Raw genomic sequence first — 21,045 nt, forward strand, 5'->3', positions numbered from 1 at the left:
AAACATTAAAAAAACCAAAAACTATCCTTCAAAAGCAAAGGTGAATGTAGTTAAAATGTTGATTCTCCTCAAATCGAGAAGAAGTAAAAATTATTCTCAAAAAAATTAGTGTAAAAAAAAAGTATAGTTGTAATAAAAAGTCCCAACATATTTGTGGATCTAGACAAGCTGATTCTAAAATGTACATAAAAATTTAAAGACACCAGAATAGTCTAAACAATTCTGAAAAAGAATAAAATTGAGGGGACTCACATAACCCAATTTTTTATTTAGTACAAAGCGATAGTAACTGACTCTGTGTGGGACAGACACATATATAAATGAAACACAACAGATATTTCCAAAATAGAATTACACACATATGGCTGATATATTTTGGACAAAGACATAAAACAAAGCAGTAAGGATAGTTTTTCAGCCATCCACAGGAAGAAAAATGAACCTTGACCTGAACTTCATACCTTATACAAAGATCCTTTATGGGTCCATTAATTCAAAATGGATTATCAATCTAAATGTAAAATATAAAATTATGGAACTTAAAAAGAAAGATATAAGAGAAAATCTTCATGATTTTGTGTTAGGCAAAGATTTCTTACATATGACACTAAAACATGATCCAGATAAGTAAACACAGACAAACTGGATTTCATAAAAATTAAAAATATGCCCTCTCTAAAAGATACAGAGAATAGAAACAAGCTACAGAGTGGATGAAATTATGTGCAAAATATACATCTAAGACTTCTAAACAACATATATAAGGAACTCCTGCAACTCAGAAATAAGACATAAACAAAAAAAATGAAAAATGGGCAAAATATTTGATAGGCATTTCATAAAGAAAATATAAATGGCAAGTCAGTACCTGAAATGGTTCTCAAAATAGTTCCCAGTGCGAGGAAGCAAACTCCTGTGTATTGTTAGGGGAATGTAAAATGGTACAAACATGTTGGAAAAATTTTGGTAATTTCTTAAAAAGTTACACAGAAGACAACTTGATTGAAATGGACAAAGGATGTAAATAGACATTTCTTCCAAGAAGATATGCAAATGGCTAATAAACATATGAAAAGATGTTCAAGATCATCAGTCATTAGATAAATGCAAATCAAAACCATAGTGAGTTACCCCTCACACATATAATTCTATTCATGTGAACTTTTTAGAAAAAGCAGAACTCTAGACAGAGTGGTGGCCTGGAGCTGGGTGTGGAGGTAGGAACCAACTGCAAAGAGGTGCAAGGGAATTTCAGAGGTGTCAGCAATTTTAAAAAAATGTTAATGTTTATATTTGAGAGAGATACACACACAGAGGATGCACGGGGGAGGGGCAGAGAGAGGGAGAACAGAATCGGAAGCGGCTCCAGGCTCCGAGCTGTCAGTACAGAGCCTGACCCGGTGCTTCAACCATGAACTGTGAGATCATGACCTGAGCTGAATCAGACGCTTAACTGAGGAACCGTCCAGGTGCCCCTGAAGATGACAGAAATATTTAAAAATTGGATTATGGTGCTCACTGCACACCTGCAAAAAATTTGTAACACTCATAGAGCTGCACGCTTAGAAAGGTCGAACGTTACAGTATGTAAATCATGCATCAAAAGCTGTTAAAAAATCAAACTACCTTATGAGCCTGGAACTCCTGTCACCAGTTCACCATGGAGGAAAGCGCAGCGCAGAGAAGTTAGGGCCTCGCTAGAAAATGGGGGCGCTGTGAACTGATCCCCGGCAAAACGGCTGAGTCCTTACCCGCAGATCAGCTCTGTGTCATCCGCTAAGTACATACAGTACTGGGAACGTGCAGGACAGTCCTGCCCCCTCCCCACAGGCAGTCAGTCATGTGACACACTGGGAGCTTTATCCTACAAGCCTCACTCCGCACACAGAACCTTCTTTGCCTCCATGCTCGAATTAGCACATCTGCCCGGCTGTTCCTATTATTGTCTACTGTACAAATTAGGAAAGTGGGCACAAAAATGTAAATACTCTGGTGAAGGTCACACAGCTAGCATGTAGTGTGCGTGGAATTTAAATCAGGGACTCGCTCTAAAATCTTTGTACAGGAGGGATGTCTCTACGCTGCGGGGGCGCTGTCTGCACAGTGGGGCCCCGGGTGAGCTGGAGGCGAGCCTGGGAAGGAGGGGCTCCCATCCCTTCAGAGCGCCCGATCATAAGGCCAGCACTTACTGAGCATTTACTTTTAGCAGGGAGGTATTTGGAAGATATTTATGCAATCCAATCAGAGCAGTAAGTTCCTTGCCAGAGAAAAAAAAGGAATTCTTACAGAATGGACCAGATCTTCAAGATTTTGTATCTGGTGATCTTGCAGACAAGAGCAAGTGGGATGAATATAAAGGAAACTTAAAACGCCAGAAAGGAGAAAGGCTAAGACTACCTCCGCGGCTAAAGACAGAGATTCCCATGGGGAAAAATTACAATAAACTGAAAAATACATTGCGGAATTTGAATCTCCATACAGCGTGTGAGGAAGCGCGATGCCCCAACATTGGAGAGTTCTGGGGAGGTGGAGAATACGCCACAGCCACTGCCACAATCATGTTGATGGGGGACACGTGTACAAGAGGGTGCAGATTTTGTTCTGTTAAGACTGCAAGAAATCCAGGGCCACTGGATGCCAATGAGCCCTACAATACTGCAAAGGCAATTGCAGAGTGGGGCCTGGATTATGTTGTCCTGACGTCTGTGGATCGAGATGATATGCCTGACGGAGGAGCTGAGCATTTTGCAAAGACTGTATCGTACTTAAAGCAAAGGAATCCAAAAATTCTTGTGGAATGTCTCACCCCTGATTTCCGAGGAGATCTTAAAGCAATAGAAAAAGTTGCTTTGTCAGGATTAGATGTGTACGCTCATAACGTAGAAACAGTTCCAGAATTGCAGAGGAAAGTCCGTGATCCCCGGGCCAATTTCAACCAGTCCCTGCGCGAACTGAAACACGCCAAGGAGGTTCAGCCCGATGTGATTTCTAAAACCTCCACAATGTTGGGTTTAGGAGAAAATGATGAGCAAGTATATGCAACAAAGAAAGCACTTCGTGAAGCAGATGCGGACTGTTTGACTTTAGGACAGTATATGCAGCCGACAAAGCGCCACCTGAAGGTTGAAGAATACATTACTCCTGAAAAGTTCAAATACTGGGAAAAAGTAGGAAATGAACTTGGATTTCATTATACTGCAAGTGGCCCTCTAGTGCGCTCTTCATATAAAGCAGGTGAATTTTTCCCGAAAAATCTAGTGGCTAAAAGAAAAAAAGCCCTCTAAAACATAACAAGACCTTCAAGACCACAGGAATTTTTAATATCTGATTCCATTTGGTAATAAAAGTGGTACCAGAATCCTTAGACTTCAGTGGACATACCTCAGTCACCTTGTTTTAAGAAACATGTCAATAACTATGCATATTTAACTAAGTAATTCACTTGTCTTTTAGCATGTCTTGTCCTATTAAACAATTGCTTGCTGTGATGTAAAAAAACAAAAAAAATCTTTGTACAGTACCCCAATTTCTCAAAAAAAAAAGGATTCCTCTTTTAAACATATTATTTCCTCACATGATAACAAAAACTGGCCTTTTTAAAATGAAATACACCATTTTTCAAAAAGTAATGTGCAAACTTTTTTCAAGGCACCTAGGTGGCTCAGTTGGTTGAGCGCCCAATGTTTGCTCAGGTCATGACCTCACAGTTCATGAGTTCGAGACCCGTGTCAGGCTCTGTGCTGAAAGCTCAGAGCCTGGAGCCTGCTTCGGATTCTGTGTCTCCCTCTCTCTCTGCCTCTGCCCTGCTTGTGCTCTGTCTTTCTCTCTGTCTCTCTGTGTCTGTCTCTCTCTCAAAAATAAACATTAAAAAGGTTCTTTAGGTAATGTGCAAATTAATGGTTTCCCTGAATTCCAGTGTCTGTAAGAGAAAATACATTTTTCTGATACCTGTGTGCACAAAGCTTTCTTTGCTATGGAGGGATCCTCCTTTCACACTGTTATAGGCTAGATAGTCACAGAAGGCTACTTCTCTACCCCTCCCTCTGAACCCAAATATAGATCACCCCCTTTAAATTACAGAAACACACATTTTTATACTTAATTATATTATCAAATCCCTACTTAAGAGGCCAAAATTACTTCAGTTCCTTTAATCTTATTTCTAGAAGAGCCACTGCAGCCATGACTAATCTTTTTTCATGCTTATCAACTTGTAAGATTTTGACATTTTTCAGTGATGCAGACATTATACACAGACATAAATAGTGCACACACAGTATTTTTTTTTAAAGGGAGGAAGAAGGGAGAGGAGATCACAGAAGAGTAAATGTTCACTGGGAACTTGTTTATCCCACCATTGTCAAAGGGGAAGTGAATCAAGAATTCAAACACAGTACAGAAATAGCAAAACCATTTGGATTTAACCTGATGGCTGCAAGAAGCCTCCAGCAATACCTTTCTTCTGAGGGAATAATTAATGATCTGCTTGCTATTAAATGCAGAGAGTGTGCCTGCCTGTGACAAAATCAGTCAGAGTAGTCACAGTCCAAATAACATCTAAAAAGTTACCTCTAATACAGTGCTCCCAATTTATGATCAAAATGCCTATTAGACACAAATATGGAAGAAAAAAATCACACAACTTAAAGCTAATACTAATAGCCAACCTGATGCAAGAGTCTAGGAAGTGTTCTTAGCCACAACTTTGCTCAAAACAATGCATAGTGAAACATCACGTGGAGAAGCCCGTTCGCTGGGAGGTGTTGGGAAGGTTCCTTCCTATTCCCTGAATCATGGACCAGAAGTGCTAGTCTGGACCAAGCAGAAGGAAACCTGTACAGCTGTCCATTCATTATGCGGGAGGGGTGTGTAGTAGTCAGAGTTAGTCATCCTGGACCCCTCTTTCTCCCTAACCAATTCAGACCTGCATTCCAGGTACAGACTGGAACTGATAAGGGGAAAAATAGGGTACAGACTGGGGTTAGGAGGCAAGAGTGGAGGAAGAGGCTCTCTACACTGAATACTGACAAGACCAGGTGCCCTAAATAACAATTGATAGGTGGAGGCTGAGATCTGGGGAACCCTGACAATAGTGCATTGTGAGGTGTTCAGTTTTCAGTATACTTTATCTGGTTCATGTCCCAGAGCAAAGATGAGAAAAGATGCCATTTAAGTCCATGTATTTTCAATTAAGGAAAATCCACTAGATTATGAGAACCAGCTGTGCACTGAACCTGTTAATCTCCATCCAGTTTTTGATCTGATGAGGAGATTCAAAGAGCCCTGGGCCAAGGACAACTTATATACTATGTCCACTGGCAAACACTAATACTGAATACTTTCTCAATAAAATTGGGGAAAAGACAAGGAAGTCCACTGTTATTCAATATAGTACTAGAAGTACTAGCCAGTGCAATAAGAAATGAAAAACAGAATAAACTGTCCTAGTTGCAGAGACATAATCACCTATGTAGAAAACACTAAGGAGTTTACAAAAGCATCCCCAGAACTAATACATAAAATCAGTAAAGTCACAGGATACAAACTCAACACACAAAAATTAATCCCATATCTGTATACTAGCAATGAATACAGAAAAACCAAAATTGAGGATACAATATGACTTATAATCCCTATTCCCTATAAACAATGAAATACTTAAATATAAATCCATAAATATCATCTATAGGCTGAAAATTATAACATAATGGTGAAAGAAATCAAAGAAGATCTAAAAAAACCAACATGCTGTGTTCATGATTTGGATGACTCAATATAGTAGTCAGTTCTCCTCAAATTGATCTATAGGTTAAATTCAATTCCTATAAAAATACCAGTAAGAGTTTTTGTAGATATAGACAAGGTTATTCTAAAACTTACATGCAAAGGCAAAGAAGCTGGAAATGATTTTGAAAAGAGAAAAGGAAACAAAAGAAAACTCTTGGATTCACACGACTTCAAGCATGTCGATGGAAGTCAGTAATAAAGGCTCTGTAGCAAACCCCAGTTCTCCTCCTAGCTCTTGGCACGATCATGTACCACACATCCTCCTTGATCCCAGGTTTTCACCCTACCCTGGCAAAGCTCATGTGGAAGTAACAAAGGCAGAGTAGCTAAGTGCCTGTGGATGACCCGGGTTTGTTCAACATTTGAATTGTCTACTGCCGTATAATAAACCATTCCAAAATGTAATCATATAAAAATAACAACCATTTTGTTATGCTCACATATTTTGTGCAGTTAACAAGGGCAGAGCAAGGAGGGCTCTGCTCTATAACACGTGGGGCTGGGATGGCTGAGCGGCTACAGGTTTCTCCAAATAACTGGGGGCCGGAACGACCAGGCTCAGAGAATCTGCCTGAGGACACCAAGACACTAAGTTGGTTTCCTCATTCTCCGTCTGGCACCTGAACTGGAAAGGCTGGAGAATACGCTTGAGCAGGGACTGGTGACCAGAGCACTGATGAGGCTTCTCCACACAGCTTCTCAAAGCAGGGCAGCTGGGCCCCAATAAGAGACATCCCAGGAGTGAGCAGCTGGACAGCAAGTGTTCAGGGCCCAAGGCAGAGGCTGCAAAGGTTTGTCTTATCTGTACAGAACAGAGCTCTGTAAGAATAAGCATCGATTTGAGGTTGGTGTTGGTGTTGGTGCCAAGAGTGGCAACAGAGCACTAAGATGCAAAGAAGGCCACGGAAGGCCACCAGGGCACCAAGGCAACAAAGAATACACTCACAACTCTTTGTGTACAAGAAAGCAATTTCCCATCTATTTTACTGATGAATAATTACAACCGTGTAGTTTATTAGCTTGCTTACACAGACATATGGATGTAGACCCCAAGGTTCTGAGAAGCTACGTCATTTTCTCAAAGTGTAAGCAGTGAATGGAGGCACTGAGATCAGAGCCCAGCAACTGCTTCCTGAATCTAGTCTCTTTCCAGTCTATCTTAATAAACCTCACCAATCTCATAGCTTTGCCTTAAATTAGCTTTGTGCACTTTGTTAACTTCTTAGAGTGTTACTAAAACATCTCCAATCATTCCCAGCAGCCCTTAATACACAACTCTGATCCCACCGAGTACAAATTTGCCTACAGGCTGGCACTACCACTCACCACCAGGACCCCACAGGTGAAACCAGAGTCATTGCTTAACTGGAAAGAACAGTGCTGGAAAAATGTGAAGCCAACGAATCTGCCAGCATAGTTGTCTTACACAGAATACCTGGACTCCAGCATCCAAATAAATGGCAGAGTACTGTGGCTACCAGCTGTGTTTCCATTTCAGATGCCATTTGTGGAAAATATTTATTACAGGCTTCAATTTTCTCTCTGCAACATCAAAGAAAATTGAGAAATGCCAAATTACATCGTCTTCAAAAATCCTGTCACCGAGTAACTCTGCTCTCACAAGCTATTTTCTGAAGGCATCATCGATGTCCTACCAAGTAGATGGAGTAATGTAATTTGCTGGCTGGAATAAGGGCCACCAAACAGAACTGTGTTCGTTACAGAAATGTCTTTTCAATGCCTTATTCCATTTTCATTACTTTTCACGATCACACATCCTATCATAGGGCAGAACGTTCATCTTGCTATGGCCCTGAATATTTCAGTATTTTTAAAGTTGGAAGTAGATTTTTAACACTTCTACAAAATTATACCTATTCTTGCTTGAAAGGGCTCATTCATGCTGGGGTAAAGAACTCTCTCTGAAGAGAGGGTTTACATGCAGCTACTTTGGCTTCAGACTCCTCAGCTCCGATGGGGGCCATCTCTTCCACAATCACTTCATCAAGTCCAGTCCTCGCACTGGACCAACTCACATCAAAGCTTTGGAAGAAGTACCATTTGTCTTGTCTCTCTTTTCATCTCTCCTATTTCCTAGAAACCCTCCTCTCTCTTCTGCGCTGAAGGACTTCCCAGTTGGTCTTCCCAGTGATGCCTTCCCCAGGGTGGCTCCCCACCAAAGATCCCCCTTCCTTCACCCAATCAAAATGTCCAAGATTCCTTTAGAAAAGCCTCATTTCATCAAGGTGTTCAGAGAAAGCAATCTTATTAAACAACAGCTGTGAATGATTGATAATTCCATAGAGGCATTTGCATTTGGAAGGGGAAATTCTTATCAGCTCAAAAGAATTTCTAATGGATGAAACTGAAAACAATGTAACCAAGTGATGAGTTTCAACCGGGGGAAGGAAGAACATTTTTGGGCACAGGTGCCTCCTGGGATTTTGAAAGACCATGGCGAGCCGAGGTTCACTGTGTGGCACTCGACGATGAAGGTGCCAGGTGCCAGGTGAGCAGCTCTCAGGTCGCGCCCTCAGCCTTGCTGCTGAGATGTCCACGTAGGGAACTGTGAGCTCCTGCAAGGGCTTGCACCACCTGAGCAGGCTCCACCACGGCGCAGGGCACATTCTGGGGACTTCTTCTACTTTCTAAGCTGTTGGTGTTTGCAAGAATTTTATACTGTGAGCCCTGTTGTCTGAATTCCTCTCCTTTTGTCAACCTTTCACACGACTCTAATGGACAGATGGTATTCCCAGCGCGTGCCTGGTAGTGTAAAGGGGTGGGAGGTATTTTGCTTACAGTGGATAGAATGAATAATAGGTTGTTAGGAGCTAGAGAAAGTCAGGGCTCACCTACGTCAATCACTTTGATTAAAAGATAAGAGCCTACGAAAGTTGCTCTAGGTCCACTGACTTGCTATAGGTCAGGTAACAGGATAATATGCCATCTTTTGGGAACTGAATGCCTAGTGGGATATAATTCCTTCTAGAGATGTTTTCGTAGGCAGTGAAACAAATGTCCCCATCAGTATGAGTAACTCTACAGAAAGCTGTGGCATAGAGGGGATGAGGGCCTTTCTGACCAAAGTGGGGCAGGAATGGCACTAGAGCCCAGTGCGATTTAGCACACATCTGGAATTATCAGTAGTTTGCGACGCTGCGAGCTATGAGCAAACAAGGATTCCAATTAAAAAAATAAAAAGCTTAAACCAATGAAAGCAGTCAGTATTTGATTATATTAAAGTCAATGGAGAGAGAACATGTGTCTGGGTAATACCAGGGTCAGAGAAAATAACCCTAAATCCTTTATGTTGGCTATAGAATATTATCCATATTTCACTTTGAGCAGCATTGTGTGGTCTGTGTTCTGGAAGTTTCCTTCAAACTAAACACTGGTGCCAGACAAGTGAGGTCCAAAGTAAAAAGAATTTCATAAGCTCTCTGTTTTACCTATTGCCACCATTTTCTAACTCCACTCAACAGGAATAGCTGACGAAACATTGTGGCACAAGGAGCGTCCACGGGTAAGCGGATTTCCCTGCTCAGGGGTCTGAACTTCCCAGCTGGAGAGCAAAGCTCTCTATATGTTCTTGATCAAAGAAAAATCCCAGGGCACCTGGGTGGCTCAGGTGGTTAGAGTGTGCTCTACGATTCTCTGGCATCATCTGCACGTTTGCACGGGAACAGCTCAACATCCTCAGGCAGCCTCCAAATGGGATACTCTAACAGGGACAGCTGGAATAGAATCTGAGACTCTGGACGGCTCGCTTCTCCATTCAAGCAGATCCATTAGTTTCCACTGTGAAATAATACATGTTTTACTTGATTCACTCTATATTCCTGAGTAAAACTATTTTTCAAGTTGAAAAAGTATTACGTCTACCTCAAAAGCCCATGGAAAATGAAGGTGAGAGATACAGATGGACCCTTTCTGTAATCATGGACGTGAATTTGGTCTCTGTCCTACAAGATGGAGCCCGGGGGACAGAAGAGAGGAGCGGGCCTGGCCACAGTCTTCAGGAAGCTGTGCTGCTGTGATCTGGGTGTTGCTATCAGAGGGGCAGTTCCTTCCGGCATCGAAGTCTTCTGTCGCGTACTCAGACTGATCGCTTTCTTCCTCATCCACCAGGGATATCTGTACCGGGACTGCTCTGGGCATTTTGTGGAGAATGATATCAGCTCGGGAAAAGAGAGAGCCTGTGATTTCACTGAGACAGAGGGTCTGCCAAGCGCAGCAAGAACCTTTCCAAATCCCTCCTGGGCGCCGAAGTGCTGCCTGCCACGCTTATTAATGCAATAGACTGGTTCATCCCGCAAACCTGAGATGCTGAGAAATAGCATATGGAAGCAGCAGGAGTCCCAAACGCGAGGCACTGTGACACCATGTCTCTGCTGGTCACCAAGGCTTCTGTGCTTGCGGTCTGTGTTTTTCTCCAGTAGGGCTGTGGAGCAGGGCTCTGCCAGACGGATTAGCATTTTCTCTGGTTAATGAGTTTATCTGTCTCTTAGGAAAGAAATGGAGAGAGAGGGAAGGAGGGAAGGAGAAAGGGCGGGACACAGAAACAGAATTCGTGCACGCTCGTGTGAGCATCAGTGGACATTTGTTCTGTAGAAATTCAATTTATTAAACAGAAATTCTGGCCTTTCTTGACCTCCAGCCAGACTGCTCTGGTACCCAGAGGTCACACATGTTTGAGCCGGTGAAGAAGTGACAGGGAACAGCTTCTGCAGGACAGCTAGCCTCCTCCCTTCCTCCCTGGTTCTGTCTCTGGAATTGCTGCCTGCCGCCCTCTCCCTGCAGGTCATGCTGAGGCTCTCGTTCTTTCCAGTAGTCTTCACAGCCAGGCCCAATGCCAAGAGCCACCCGCCCCATGCTTCTTAGATGTTCTGATCTCACACATGTACAGGCGTCTGTGGTAGCAGCATATGTAAATGTCTTCCTTAAAGGCTGCTCTTTGGAATTCTGTTCTGCCATGGTCCTTGGCTCCCTCTCTCCCTTCCAGATTTCTCAAGTGCATGCCATTGGCGGAGAACTGTTGTAGGCGCTGAGTAGTGCTCTAGGTCAGTGTTCCCGCAGTGTGTCCTCATGGCACACGTCGCTACTCCCCATTTCCCTATGAGAAGACTCGACTCGCAGAAGTTCCAGAACTGTCTGTCACATAATGGGTACAGTCCAACACCGGCCTGCCTCTAACTCCTAATGCTTTTGTGACGCCACATGCTGCCAGCAGACAGGGTCTTTCCTGGGAATCGGATCTGGTTAATGAGCATGCCTCATTTTTCATGCCACAGTAGACTCCAGAAACTGATTTGTTAACGATGGCAACCAATGGGCAAGATCCCAACCCAATCGAGGGAAAGGATTTCTGTCTCTGTTTCCCAGTAAGCATGGAATTGGTGTATTCCTATAATTTTCCTTTTTGGAGGCAGTGAGTCTATCAAAAGTGTCTGCTGGCCCAGACTTCAGCAATATCTGAAAGTTGTCTAGAGTGAAGCTTTTCTATTGTTTAAACTGTCTAGAGTTCTAGCTTCTTCACAAATGGGGGCCCTAACAAACAGCTGAGAGTGCAAGGAGCCACGTGAGGGCTGGGCAGGGGTGGATGCGGGGAGGTCAGGGGTGGATGGGGGTGGTCAAAGTTCAAAGAGCATGGAATTCTCTTGGGGTTCCATGCAGACTTGGCTCCTTCATCTTGGGGGCTGCTGCCATCTGTACCACAAAAATGACAAAAGATGCGTTATAAAATACCAAGTTAAAAACAACACCCTCTGATAAAGACTGGAGTTTCAGAAGAGCTGTCTCATGCCCTTTGCTGCATTTCTCATCAGAAACTGTCATCCGGGTAAAACCTCTGGGTAGGGGGTGGAGGTCCCCACTCTGCAGCACTATTTTGGCCATGCTTTCTAGGCCAGACACAGGTAGGCATCAAAGCTGGGGCTACCTGCTTCCTACCAGCCAGGCTCGGCGCCTCCCGGACTCCCACACCCCACACTGCAGTGAATGCCATCCAGGGCTCCCCCACCTGCTTCACCCCTCAGCAGCACACTGGCTCACCTCCCGTCTTCCCTCCTAACAGGTCCTCTTGGCATCGCTGAGACTCACCTCTTACTCCTCCCACCCTGCCCTCTAAACCGCTATTTTCTGAAGTGACCGCCCACACAAGATGATGCGCAGCCCCCTCACCAACCCCTAGATGACCTGCTTCTGCCCACCCCTCTCCTCTGCAATTATATAGAATTTTATCCTTATTATTGCTTCTGTTGTGCCCTAAAGTCTACACTGTCTGATAATGATAATGACAGCCAGCCTTCTTCTGGTCCATGTGGTCTTGCCACATCTGTCTCCATCTTACTCTTTTTAACCATTTGGTGTCCTTTTCTCCTCAGGTAACATGCAGGGTGGCTTATTTTTAAATTTCTCTGCTAACCCTCCCTTTTTAAAGTTTATTTATTTTTGAGAGAGATAGAGACAGAGTGTGAGTGGTGGAGTGGCGCAGGAAGGGGCAGAGAGGGGCACAGAATCGGAAGCAGGCTCCAGGCTCTGAGCTGTCAGCACAGAGCCCAGTGCGGGGCTCGAACTCACAAACCGTGAGATCATGACCTGAGCCCAAGCCAGACGCTTAACCAACTGAGCCACCCAGGTGACCCTATCTTTTAATATTTAAATTAATCTGAATCCATTTATATTGATGGTGATACATGTGGATTTATAACCTTCTTGTCATTGTTAACTAGAATGTTTAGTTTCCCTTTTTGATCTAAATACGGGAGAAACAGCTACTTTCGCAGTCAGTATTAGTAATATTTACGGACATCTCAGTAATTTCTCTGCAACCGTTATAACTCTGCCTGGGATTACTTTTCTTGTTGTAACATGCATTGTTTTACCGAGATTCTTTGTACTTCTTAAAATATCTTTATCTCATTCTTACTCCTGAAAGATAGGTAAACTCCAGACAAAATTCTTCATTGACAAGTATTTTCCTTGCCACACTGAGTATCATGCCATGTGTCCTCAGATTAATGGCTGCTGATGAAAGCTATTCTGTCAACTTCGCTGAAATCAGGCTTTAAGATCCTTTGTCCTTCATGTTTTCTTTGAAGTTTCACTACAACTTGTCCAAATTGGGATTTCTCTTATTGATCCTACTTAGTACTTGGGAATATGCTTTGTATTTAAGGACTCATCTCTTTTTAAAATTCTGGCAAATTAACAATTTCCTGGCCACTGGTTCTATTGTTTAGAACCTCTCATTAGAAGTTTATTGGAGAGTCTCAAAATAGCCCTCATGCCTATTAGCTGCTTTTTTGTATTAAAAAAAAATTATCTTTCTGAGCTGCATTCTGAACAAATTCCTAAGTATTATTTTTAAATGCAGTGTATCTATACTGGTTTTTTATGTCAGTGACTAGTTTTAATTTCTACGATTTCTCCCATCCAAGTACTAACCAGGCCCAACCCTGCTTTCATTTCTACGATTTCTAACTGGTTCTGCTTCTACTCTCCAATCCTCTCTCGTTTATGTCTGCCCCCCACCTTGGTCAGTATTATTTTTCTCTTTAAGGACTTCAAATATATTTAAAACTTTTATTCTATAATTTTACTTCCATCTGGAATTTATCGCCTGACTGTAGATTTCACTGGTTCTCTTTCTTGATAGTCTATCTTCTTATGTGTTTTGGAATTCTGGTGTGCGAGTCCCATTTTTGGTGGAACATTCTCCCATCTGTCCCTGTCTCTATTTGTACCCTGTCCCCACAAACACCTGGGCCCCCACCTTGAGCAGAATCTTAAGTGATGGCTCAGAGACCCTGCCCTCAGTGACGGAGGGGCTGCAGATCCAGTCGCTGGGCCAGCAGGTGGTTTGAGTCAGGCTCTGGTCAGGGTCCCGTGTCTGGGATGTACAGATCACACAGAATTCATATATGCTATCACTTTAGGCTGTGAGCAACGGTCAGGGAGTGATGAAAGTGAGGGCACCTCCTTCACTTATAAACTACCCTGCTTTTACGTGGTGAATTGGACTCCATTGTCCAGTTCATAGAGGACGTCTCTGGTCCCCACTACACCACAGGGGCCGAACACCAGCCGTTCTGCTGCATCAACACAGAGCCAGGCGGCCAGAGGCTTCAGCTTTGCCCCTGCTTTGCATTTCCCTTCTTTTCCTGGTACACAGAGATGTCTGCCTTGCGTTGAGCCTGGCTAGATCTCGTTTTCTCTTGGCATCTTTTGTCTCTTGTGGCTTAAAGTATGAGCCACCAGTGCGACGTCACCAGCAAATCCCCTGACTACCTTTGTAACATCATCTCATGCCATCAAGTCACATCACCTACTATGGCTTCTCCTCAGCCCTCTGGTCAACCAAGACTTCTCCCATCTTGGGACCAGACACATTCCTAGAGAAGAATAGCCAGGCCCCGGGCTCCTCCTCTCCCCAAATGCCAACCTCAGCCCTTCCACTTCTGCCTCAATGTATCTTCCCAGAGACTCCAGGGCTGACCCCTCGATCTCAGCAGTGCACCCCCTACTATTTATTATGGTGTCCAGTTAATTTTCAATTATCATTGGAAATTACAAAGTTACAAGTTACCAAGTTACGAATAGCCACATGATCTCCAAAACAGCAGCCGCAGCCACATTTCTGTCTTTCCGGCAAAACCTACCGACACAGCTTACTCTGCCCGTAGTGACAGCATCTCACAGAGATGGTGTCTGCATAGCAAGGTCAAGGGTATGTCCAGGAATGCCCTGATGTGAAAGGAAGCTTACCTCCTGGGTGAGGAAGCTGGCTTTTGTTTTCAGGACTGAGATGATGGAATTATTTGGTATTATGTCCAATAAATAGCAGTTCTGCTGGTTCAGTGTTTTTATCAAAAAGAAAATATAATAACACCTCATTAGTTAGGATTAACTGGGATGGTGAAACATCTCATTTGAAGGGTTACGAAATTGTGGATTCTTTCAGTAAAATAGAGTTTTTTTTTTGAGCCTGTACACTAACACAGTGCTGGCTTACCAAGCAGGGCCAAATAGACATGCTGCTGGGACCTATTTTAGTGACCCATGAGGGGCTATGTGTGATTAACAGTATTTATTTGGGATTGCATGCTATATGGGAACATGAGCGGGTTACGATTTCCCTGACAGTTTCCTATGTATTCATCATTTGCTTAAGAAACATGTTTTTTTTTTCCTTCTGCAGACACTGGAAAGGTGAACATCGCCAATGCCCTTACTGAAAGTGCCATAAATTCAAAACCAGTGAGGCCAGATCAGCGGGATTTGATATGCACATGTCTTTCGGAGTCCGATCTAAACTTGGGAGTGCTGTGAAGGCCCACTCCGGCTCCCAGCCACCATCTCTACAGGTGTGGTGGGCTTTCGGACTAAAACTAGATCAATTCTATCAGCTTCCAACACGCAGCACATACCTGGGGAGGTGAGGAGTCTTCGGGGTTTCTTTCTCTTTCACACTCTACTCACACAAGTTATCACAGTTCTGGTTAGTGTGTCAGAGAGGAGAGGTGCAAGGTCCCCTGTAAAAATGATGTGCTTGGACGGACAGGGGAGACACCGCACCAGCCGGCGCGCTCAGAAAGGGAGGGAAGCACTTCTCTGGTGGTAGAAGGGAAAGGTTTTCAAAAACACCCACTACAGGAACTTTCTACTCAAGTACCAAACTGCAGGACTCAGAACATGAGAGGGTTTGGTGCATATTTTCTTCTGAACGGTGCTTTATTCTAAATATCTGCTAGCCTCTGTGTAGGAAATGGCCGACTCTCAAGAGATTACAGGTCTGCTGTAAACACCCCTACTGGGGGGTCTTCACAACTGTGCCAGCATGTGTCCCTGCAGTCACTTCTGGGTTCCCAAAGAAAACTGAACCAAGAGATAGTCAAGGCTCATTAGCAGCGGTCTGTTTCCTGTGTGTTCTAGGGAATTCCATTTTCAAAAGCTGCAGGGCTTTTCATGATACAGGTTCAAGGATGCTCAGTATCTGAGATTAGTAGCTTGGAGCACAGAAACCATATAAAGATTCACACACATGTTCAGTGTCTCCCAATGTGAATGAATTGCAGTCTACAAAGTAGAAACATTCTTTTTTTTTTAATAGTTTATTTTCAAATTGGTTTCCATAATACACCCAGTGCTTACTTTAAAAAATACATACGACTCTTGGCTGTTACTGGCTATTTCAAATTATAAGAAACCATGGAGGATTCTCATATCAAGTGGTTGCCCCCAGGTCCCCCCATCCCTGCCCCACCACCCAGCCAGGCCCATACCCCGCTGGGCAGAGCCCCTGCTGTGCTTGGAGGCAACCCCAGTGGCAGTAGGGGACCCCCACGAGCAAGAACTCTGGTCCCAGGAGCCCCTGAGTGAGGAAACTTGACTACTCAGCACACGTCCCAACACGTGGACATGTACACCCTAACACACATACCCAGCGTCCACAATCATAGATACCCTGATACACACCCACCGTCCACCCCCACAGATACCCTAATACACACCAACCGTCCACCCCTATAGATACCCTGACACACACACCCACCGTCCACAATCATAGATACCCTAACACACACACCAACCACCACCACAGATACCCTAATATATACACCAATACACACATGCATCCCAACACACACATACAAATCCTAACATACACATATATACCATAGCGCACACTCATACCAACACATGCGCACACACACACCCTCAACACACTCCTGCCCCAACACACACACACATCCCAACACGCCACACACACTCCTGCCCCAACACACATATACAAACCCTAACACACACATATACACCCTAGCACTCATACCAGCACACACATCCCAACACACTCCAAAACACATGTATACACCGCAACACACACTCACATCAATGCACACACACATATCCCAGCTCCCCCAACACACTCCTGCCCCAACACACATGTATACACCCGAACATACACACTTACATACCCTCCCACACACAGAGCCTAACAAACACACCCTAACACTCATACTGACATAAACCATCGCATACATATCTCAACATAGACACACCAGCACACACGCACTCATACCCCCCAAACACACATTCATACCTCAAGACATACACACCCCAATACATGCACACACACGTGCTACACTCACACTCCTGAGTTTTTTCCAGGTGTGAGAGTCATTCAGCTTCTCAGACTGCCCCCTCCAGCGCAAGGACAAGAAGAACATCTCAGGGGGCTTGGGCTACATTCTCTCTGACCCCCAGAAGTGTCTACTCTGGGCTGGGCTGTCCCATGGGAGGCCAGAGGACAGCATGGTGGCCATCCCTACTCTGCCGTCGCTACATTTCCCACATGCCCTGGTTTTCCTCACTCCTGCCGTCTGAACCTCTTCAGATCGCACTGCCTGCCTTTACTCCCCATTTTCCTCCCCACTCTGAGGACATGTCTCTTGCATTCCCCAAGGAGCAGACAGCCCCATGCCCAGTGTCCTCACTCCCCTCAGACTGGTCTTGGTGTCTCCATCATGTCTCCCCACCCTCCATGGCCAGCTTCACTCACTATATAGCCTGACCATGTCCTTGTTACTTTTTCCCTTTTTGTTGAGATGTAACTGACATACAGTGCCATGTGGGTTTCAGGTGCACCGAACCACGGCCTGACGCTAGCTGCTGACATGACCATGGTAAGTTAGCAACATGCGTCTCTCTCTCTCTCTCTAACACATGCACGCGCGCGCGCACACACACACACACACACACACGGAGTGGTTTCCTCATGATGAGAACTCTTAGGACCTACTCTCTTCACAACTTCCCTGCACATCACAGGACAGCGTCAGCCACCGTCACCATGCTGTAGGTGACATCCCCAGGGCTTATTTATCTTGAAGTCTATACCTTGGACCCCCTTCATGCCCCACCCCCTCTCCACCTCTGGTAACCATAAATCTGATCTCTTTCAGTGAGTTTCTTTAAAGACTCCACATCTAAGAGAGATCATACAGTCTTTCTCTTTGTTCACTTAGCATAGTGCTCTCCAGATCCATCCATGTTGTCAAAAATGGCAGGATTTCCTTCTTTGTATGGCCGAATAATATTCCTGTGTGTGTGTGTGTGTGTGTGTGTGTGTGTGTATACACTCACCCCATCTCCTTTCTCCATTCATCTGTTGATGTTCACTGGGACTTCCTTTAACGTCTTGACTACTGTCACTTCCTCACAACCTCCATGTCCATCTGACACTTCTTCCCCAGTCCTCACACCCTCCAATCTCCTCACAGAAAAGCCTCCAGCCTTTCTTATGCCCAGGGGAACCGGAAATGCTTGGGAACGCTTCCTAACCAAGCACCACTATCTTGGCTCCTCCCTCACAGGTGTGCAGGGGCAGGGCAGGAGGTCAACAGGAACAGGGAGGGATGGGCAGCAGGGGTGGGGAGGAGCCTTGATGACTCAGTAGGAAGGCCCACCCTGTGCACTACATCTGAAGACTCAGGCCTGTGAATTCTGACTCCCACACCCACCCCGACCCGACCCGACTCAACTGCCAGGAGCCCAAGCCTGGTCTCCGTGAAGCATCTGCAAACTGCTCACCCAGCAGCATCCCCAGCTCTGCTGCTACAGGCAGGAAGCTACCTTCCGTTCTAGAAGTCCCTCTCCTCTCCTCTCTAATTAAACAAAAGCGTTATGGGTTTGGATGCGTGGAGTCTGGGATATTTATGAAAAGAAGTAGGTTTGGCTGCCCTGGAGCAGACTAGATGATGAGTGAGTTTATGCAAATGAGCATTTTGAAGCTTTGTTGTAAAACGTAAATAACGTTAATCATGGGAGTAAAGCAGGAGGCACGTTGTTCCCTTTGCACGCCTGTCCTGCCCTCGGTGAAGTTCTCGGTGACAAAGTGGTGAGCCTGGGGGCCTTCCAGTGACATGTGCAGCCTGGGCTGCACCCGCCCATGTGCCCACGTCGTGCTGCAGCGCCAGCCCGCACACCAGCTGCGGGGGCAGAGCGCGTCAGCCCCAGCCAGCCCACCGTGGCTCCTGCACTAAGCAACAGCACCAGGTGGCAGCTGACCTGAGCACATGCCCCCCTCACCAGCCTTGTCTAGGGCCACCCCTCCATCTCCCCGGGTCCCCCATCTCCCTGCGCTCCATCTCCCCTTACCCCTGACTGCCTCTGTGCAGGCTGAGGGTGACATAACCCTGTGGCCTCAGTCCTGGACTAGATTTGCTCTGAGGCTCACCTCCCCCGCCCCCCAGTTAATCCTGATCACTCTCTTGGAACATCAGTCCCTCCCAAACACACCCTGTCTCCACTCCAGGCCGTGGCCAAGGCCTTTCATCTCAAACTCTGGTAACAGAGGATCTTCCCTTCAAGCTCTTAACCCTGTTCACCACTATACACAGTATTTTTATAATTACATTGTTAAGGTGTGCCTCGCATCCCAGGGCCAATGCTACCTGGTGGCAGGATTCATATATATTATATATTTTTACAAAACACATTGTAGACTGTACCTAATAGTGCCTGGCACATGGGAGATACTCAATAAAGATTTAAATATTTGAGAATACACGCATGGTAGCAAAAATGCGGGCAGAGAGACCTCGGCAAGACAGAGCGCGCAGCCCAATCGTGCAGCTGTGCCTAGAGAAACCAGCGGTGAACTTTTGTGGAGCGCCTTGGCTGAGAAAGGAAATCTACAGATAACAACTAGTAACGAAACTTTGTTCTTAAAGACCATACAGCTGACCTTTGAAAAACACGGGGGTAAAGGGGACGGATCCCTCCCAGAGTTGAAAATCCATGTACAATTTTTGATTCCCCGAATCAGCATATCATTGACCAGGAGCCCTACTGATAATATAAGCAGTTGATTAACACAACTTTCTGTGTTCTATGTGTTATACACTGTATTTTCACAACAAAGTCAGCTAAAGGAAAGAAAATGTTATTAAGAAAATAATAAGGGATAAGGGGGCGCCTGGGCTCAGTCAGTTGAGCGTCCAACTTTAGCTCAGGTTGTGATTTCATGGTTCATGAGTTCAAGCCCCGCATCAGGCTCGCTGCTGTGGGTGCAGAACTCACTTTGGATCCTCTGTCTCCTCTCTCTGCCCCTCACCCGTTTACACTCACTCTCTCAAAATTAAAACAGTTTTTAAAAAGAAGATGATAAGGAAGAGAAAATACATTATAGCATATCCTGTATTCATAAAAAAAAAAATCCATGTATAAGTGGATGTGAGCAGTCTAAACCCATGTTGTTCAAGGGTCTACTGTTATTTGTACAAAAGCTTAAGAAAAGGCTGCCCTTTTTTGGTAATCAGTTAGGCCCTAAAGCAAGTAGTGGACAACCCAGTGTAAGAACAGGAGTCTGAACCTAGCAGACGCCATGACAAGCTTTAAGTTTCTCCTCTAAACTAGGTCTAAAGGTCAGTCTCTCCAGAACTATTAGGCGGTTACACATTGCCCGAGGCAAGAGAGACCACCCTTGTAATACCCTTAACATTCCTAAGGGCAGGCCTAGAAATAGAAGCTATAGGTAATCAGTTATTGCTTAAGGCTAGTTACACCCTATGTGAGGGTCCTGGGTCTACTCTGTGATTGGTTAACACTCTAAATGTTGTAATTGGATAAACCTGCTGTCAATAATATTGTGTAATAATAATTGGATCACTGTACCTATGTCACAATTTCCTGTCACTCCCCCTTCCCAAACTCATAAAAGCCCTACCTCACCTTTGTTTGGGGGCTCGCTCTCAGCATGGATCCACCACGCCAGTAAAGTCTGTGAGCCTGAGCTTAGTTCCCGGTGAGCCCGTAATAAAGCCCTTTGCTTTTGCATGCGTGCTTCGGCCTCCCTGGCGGTCTCTGGTTTTTTGGGGGTGATATTAAAATCTGGGCATAACACCAGCACCAGCCAAAGGAGAATGAAAGACACCCAGGGGGCAGGTCCCCAGGCCATGGGAGGACTTAGGCTAGCTGATGATAGAAACTCTTTTCTTGGACCCTTTGGCTAAGGATTGGCACTATGTTCCTGGTGGGGAAGGAACAGAAACTAACTTGTCAGGGCAGAGTGACTTTTACATGGCTCTCGTTGCAGAAAGCCAGGGGTCGTGATTCTCAACAAATTCTCCGTTCATCACAGAACATCCTAAATTGATGAAGCCTACGGATATTATTGGGTGGGGGTGCCAGAACTCACCGAGTCCAGGCTGGTTTTTAAGATCCAGTCTTGGATGGACAAACCAAAGAAAATGCCCCACT

The 21,045-nt window shown here is 44.9% G+C and overlaps 2 protein-coding genes across 2 annotated transcripts in view; one reads left to right on the forward strand and one right to left on the reverse strand.

Annotated features, from left to right (window-relative positions):
* The window catches only part of LOC115288664 (lipoyl synthase, mitochondrial-like), a 5,385-nt gene extending 2,061 nt beyond the window's left edge, over positions 1–3,324 (forward strand). Inside the window, exon 2 of the mRNA XM_029936142.1 lies at positions 2,210–3,324. Coding sequence (XP_029792002.1) covers positions 2,210–3,284 — 1,075 coding nt within the window. The 3' untranslated portion in view covers positions 3,285–3,324. The remainder of the gene's footprint in view (positions 1–2,209) is intronic.
* SMYD3 (SET and MYND domain containing 3) overlaps positions 1–21,045 on the reverse strand; it is a 694,896-nt gene that overhangs the window by 30,821 nt on the left and 643,030 nt on the right. The gene's annotated exons all lie outside the window — the stretch shown is intronic.

The sequence above is a fragment of the Suricata suricatta genome, chromosome 3 (genome assembly GCF_006229205.1).
Source record: "Suricata suricatta isolate VVHF042 chromosome 3, meerkat_22Aug2017_6uvM2_HiC, whole genome shotgun sequence".
In the NCBI taxonomy this organism is placed as follows: domain Eukaryota; kingdom Metazoa; phylum Chordata; class Mammalia; order Carnivora; family Herpestidae; genus Suricata; species Suricata suricatta.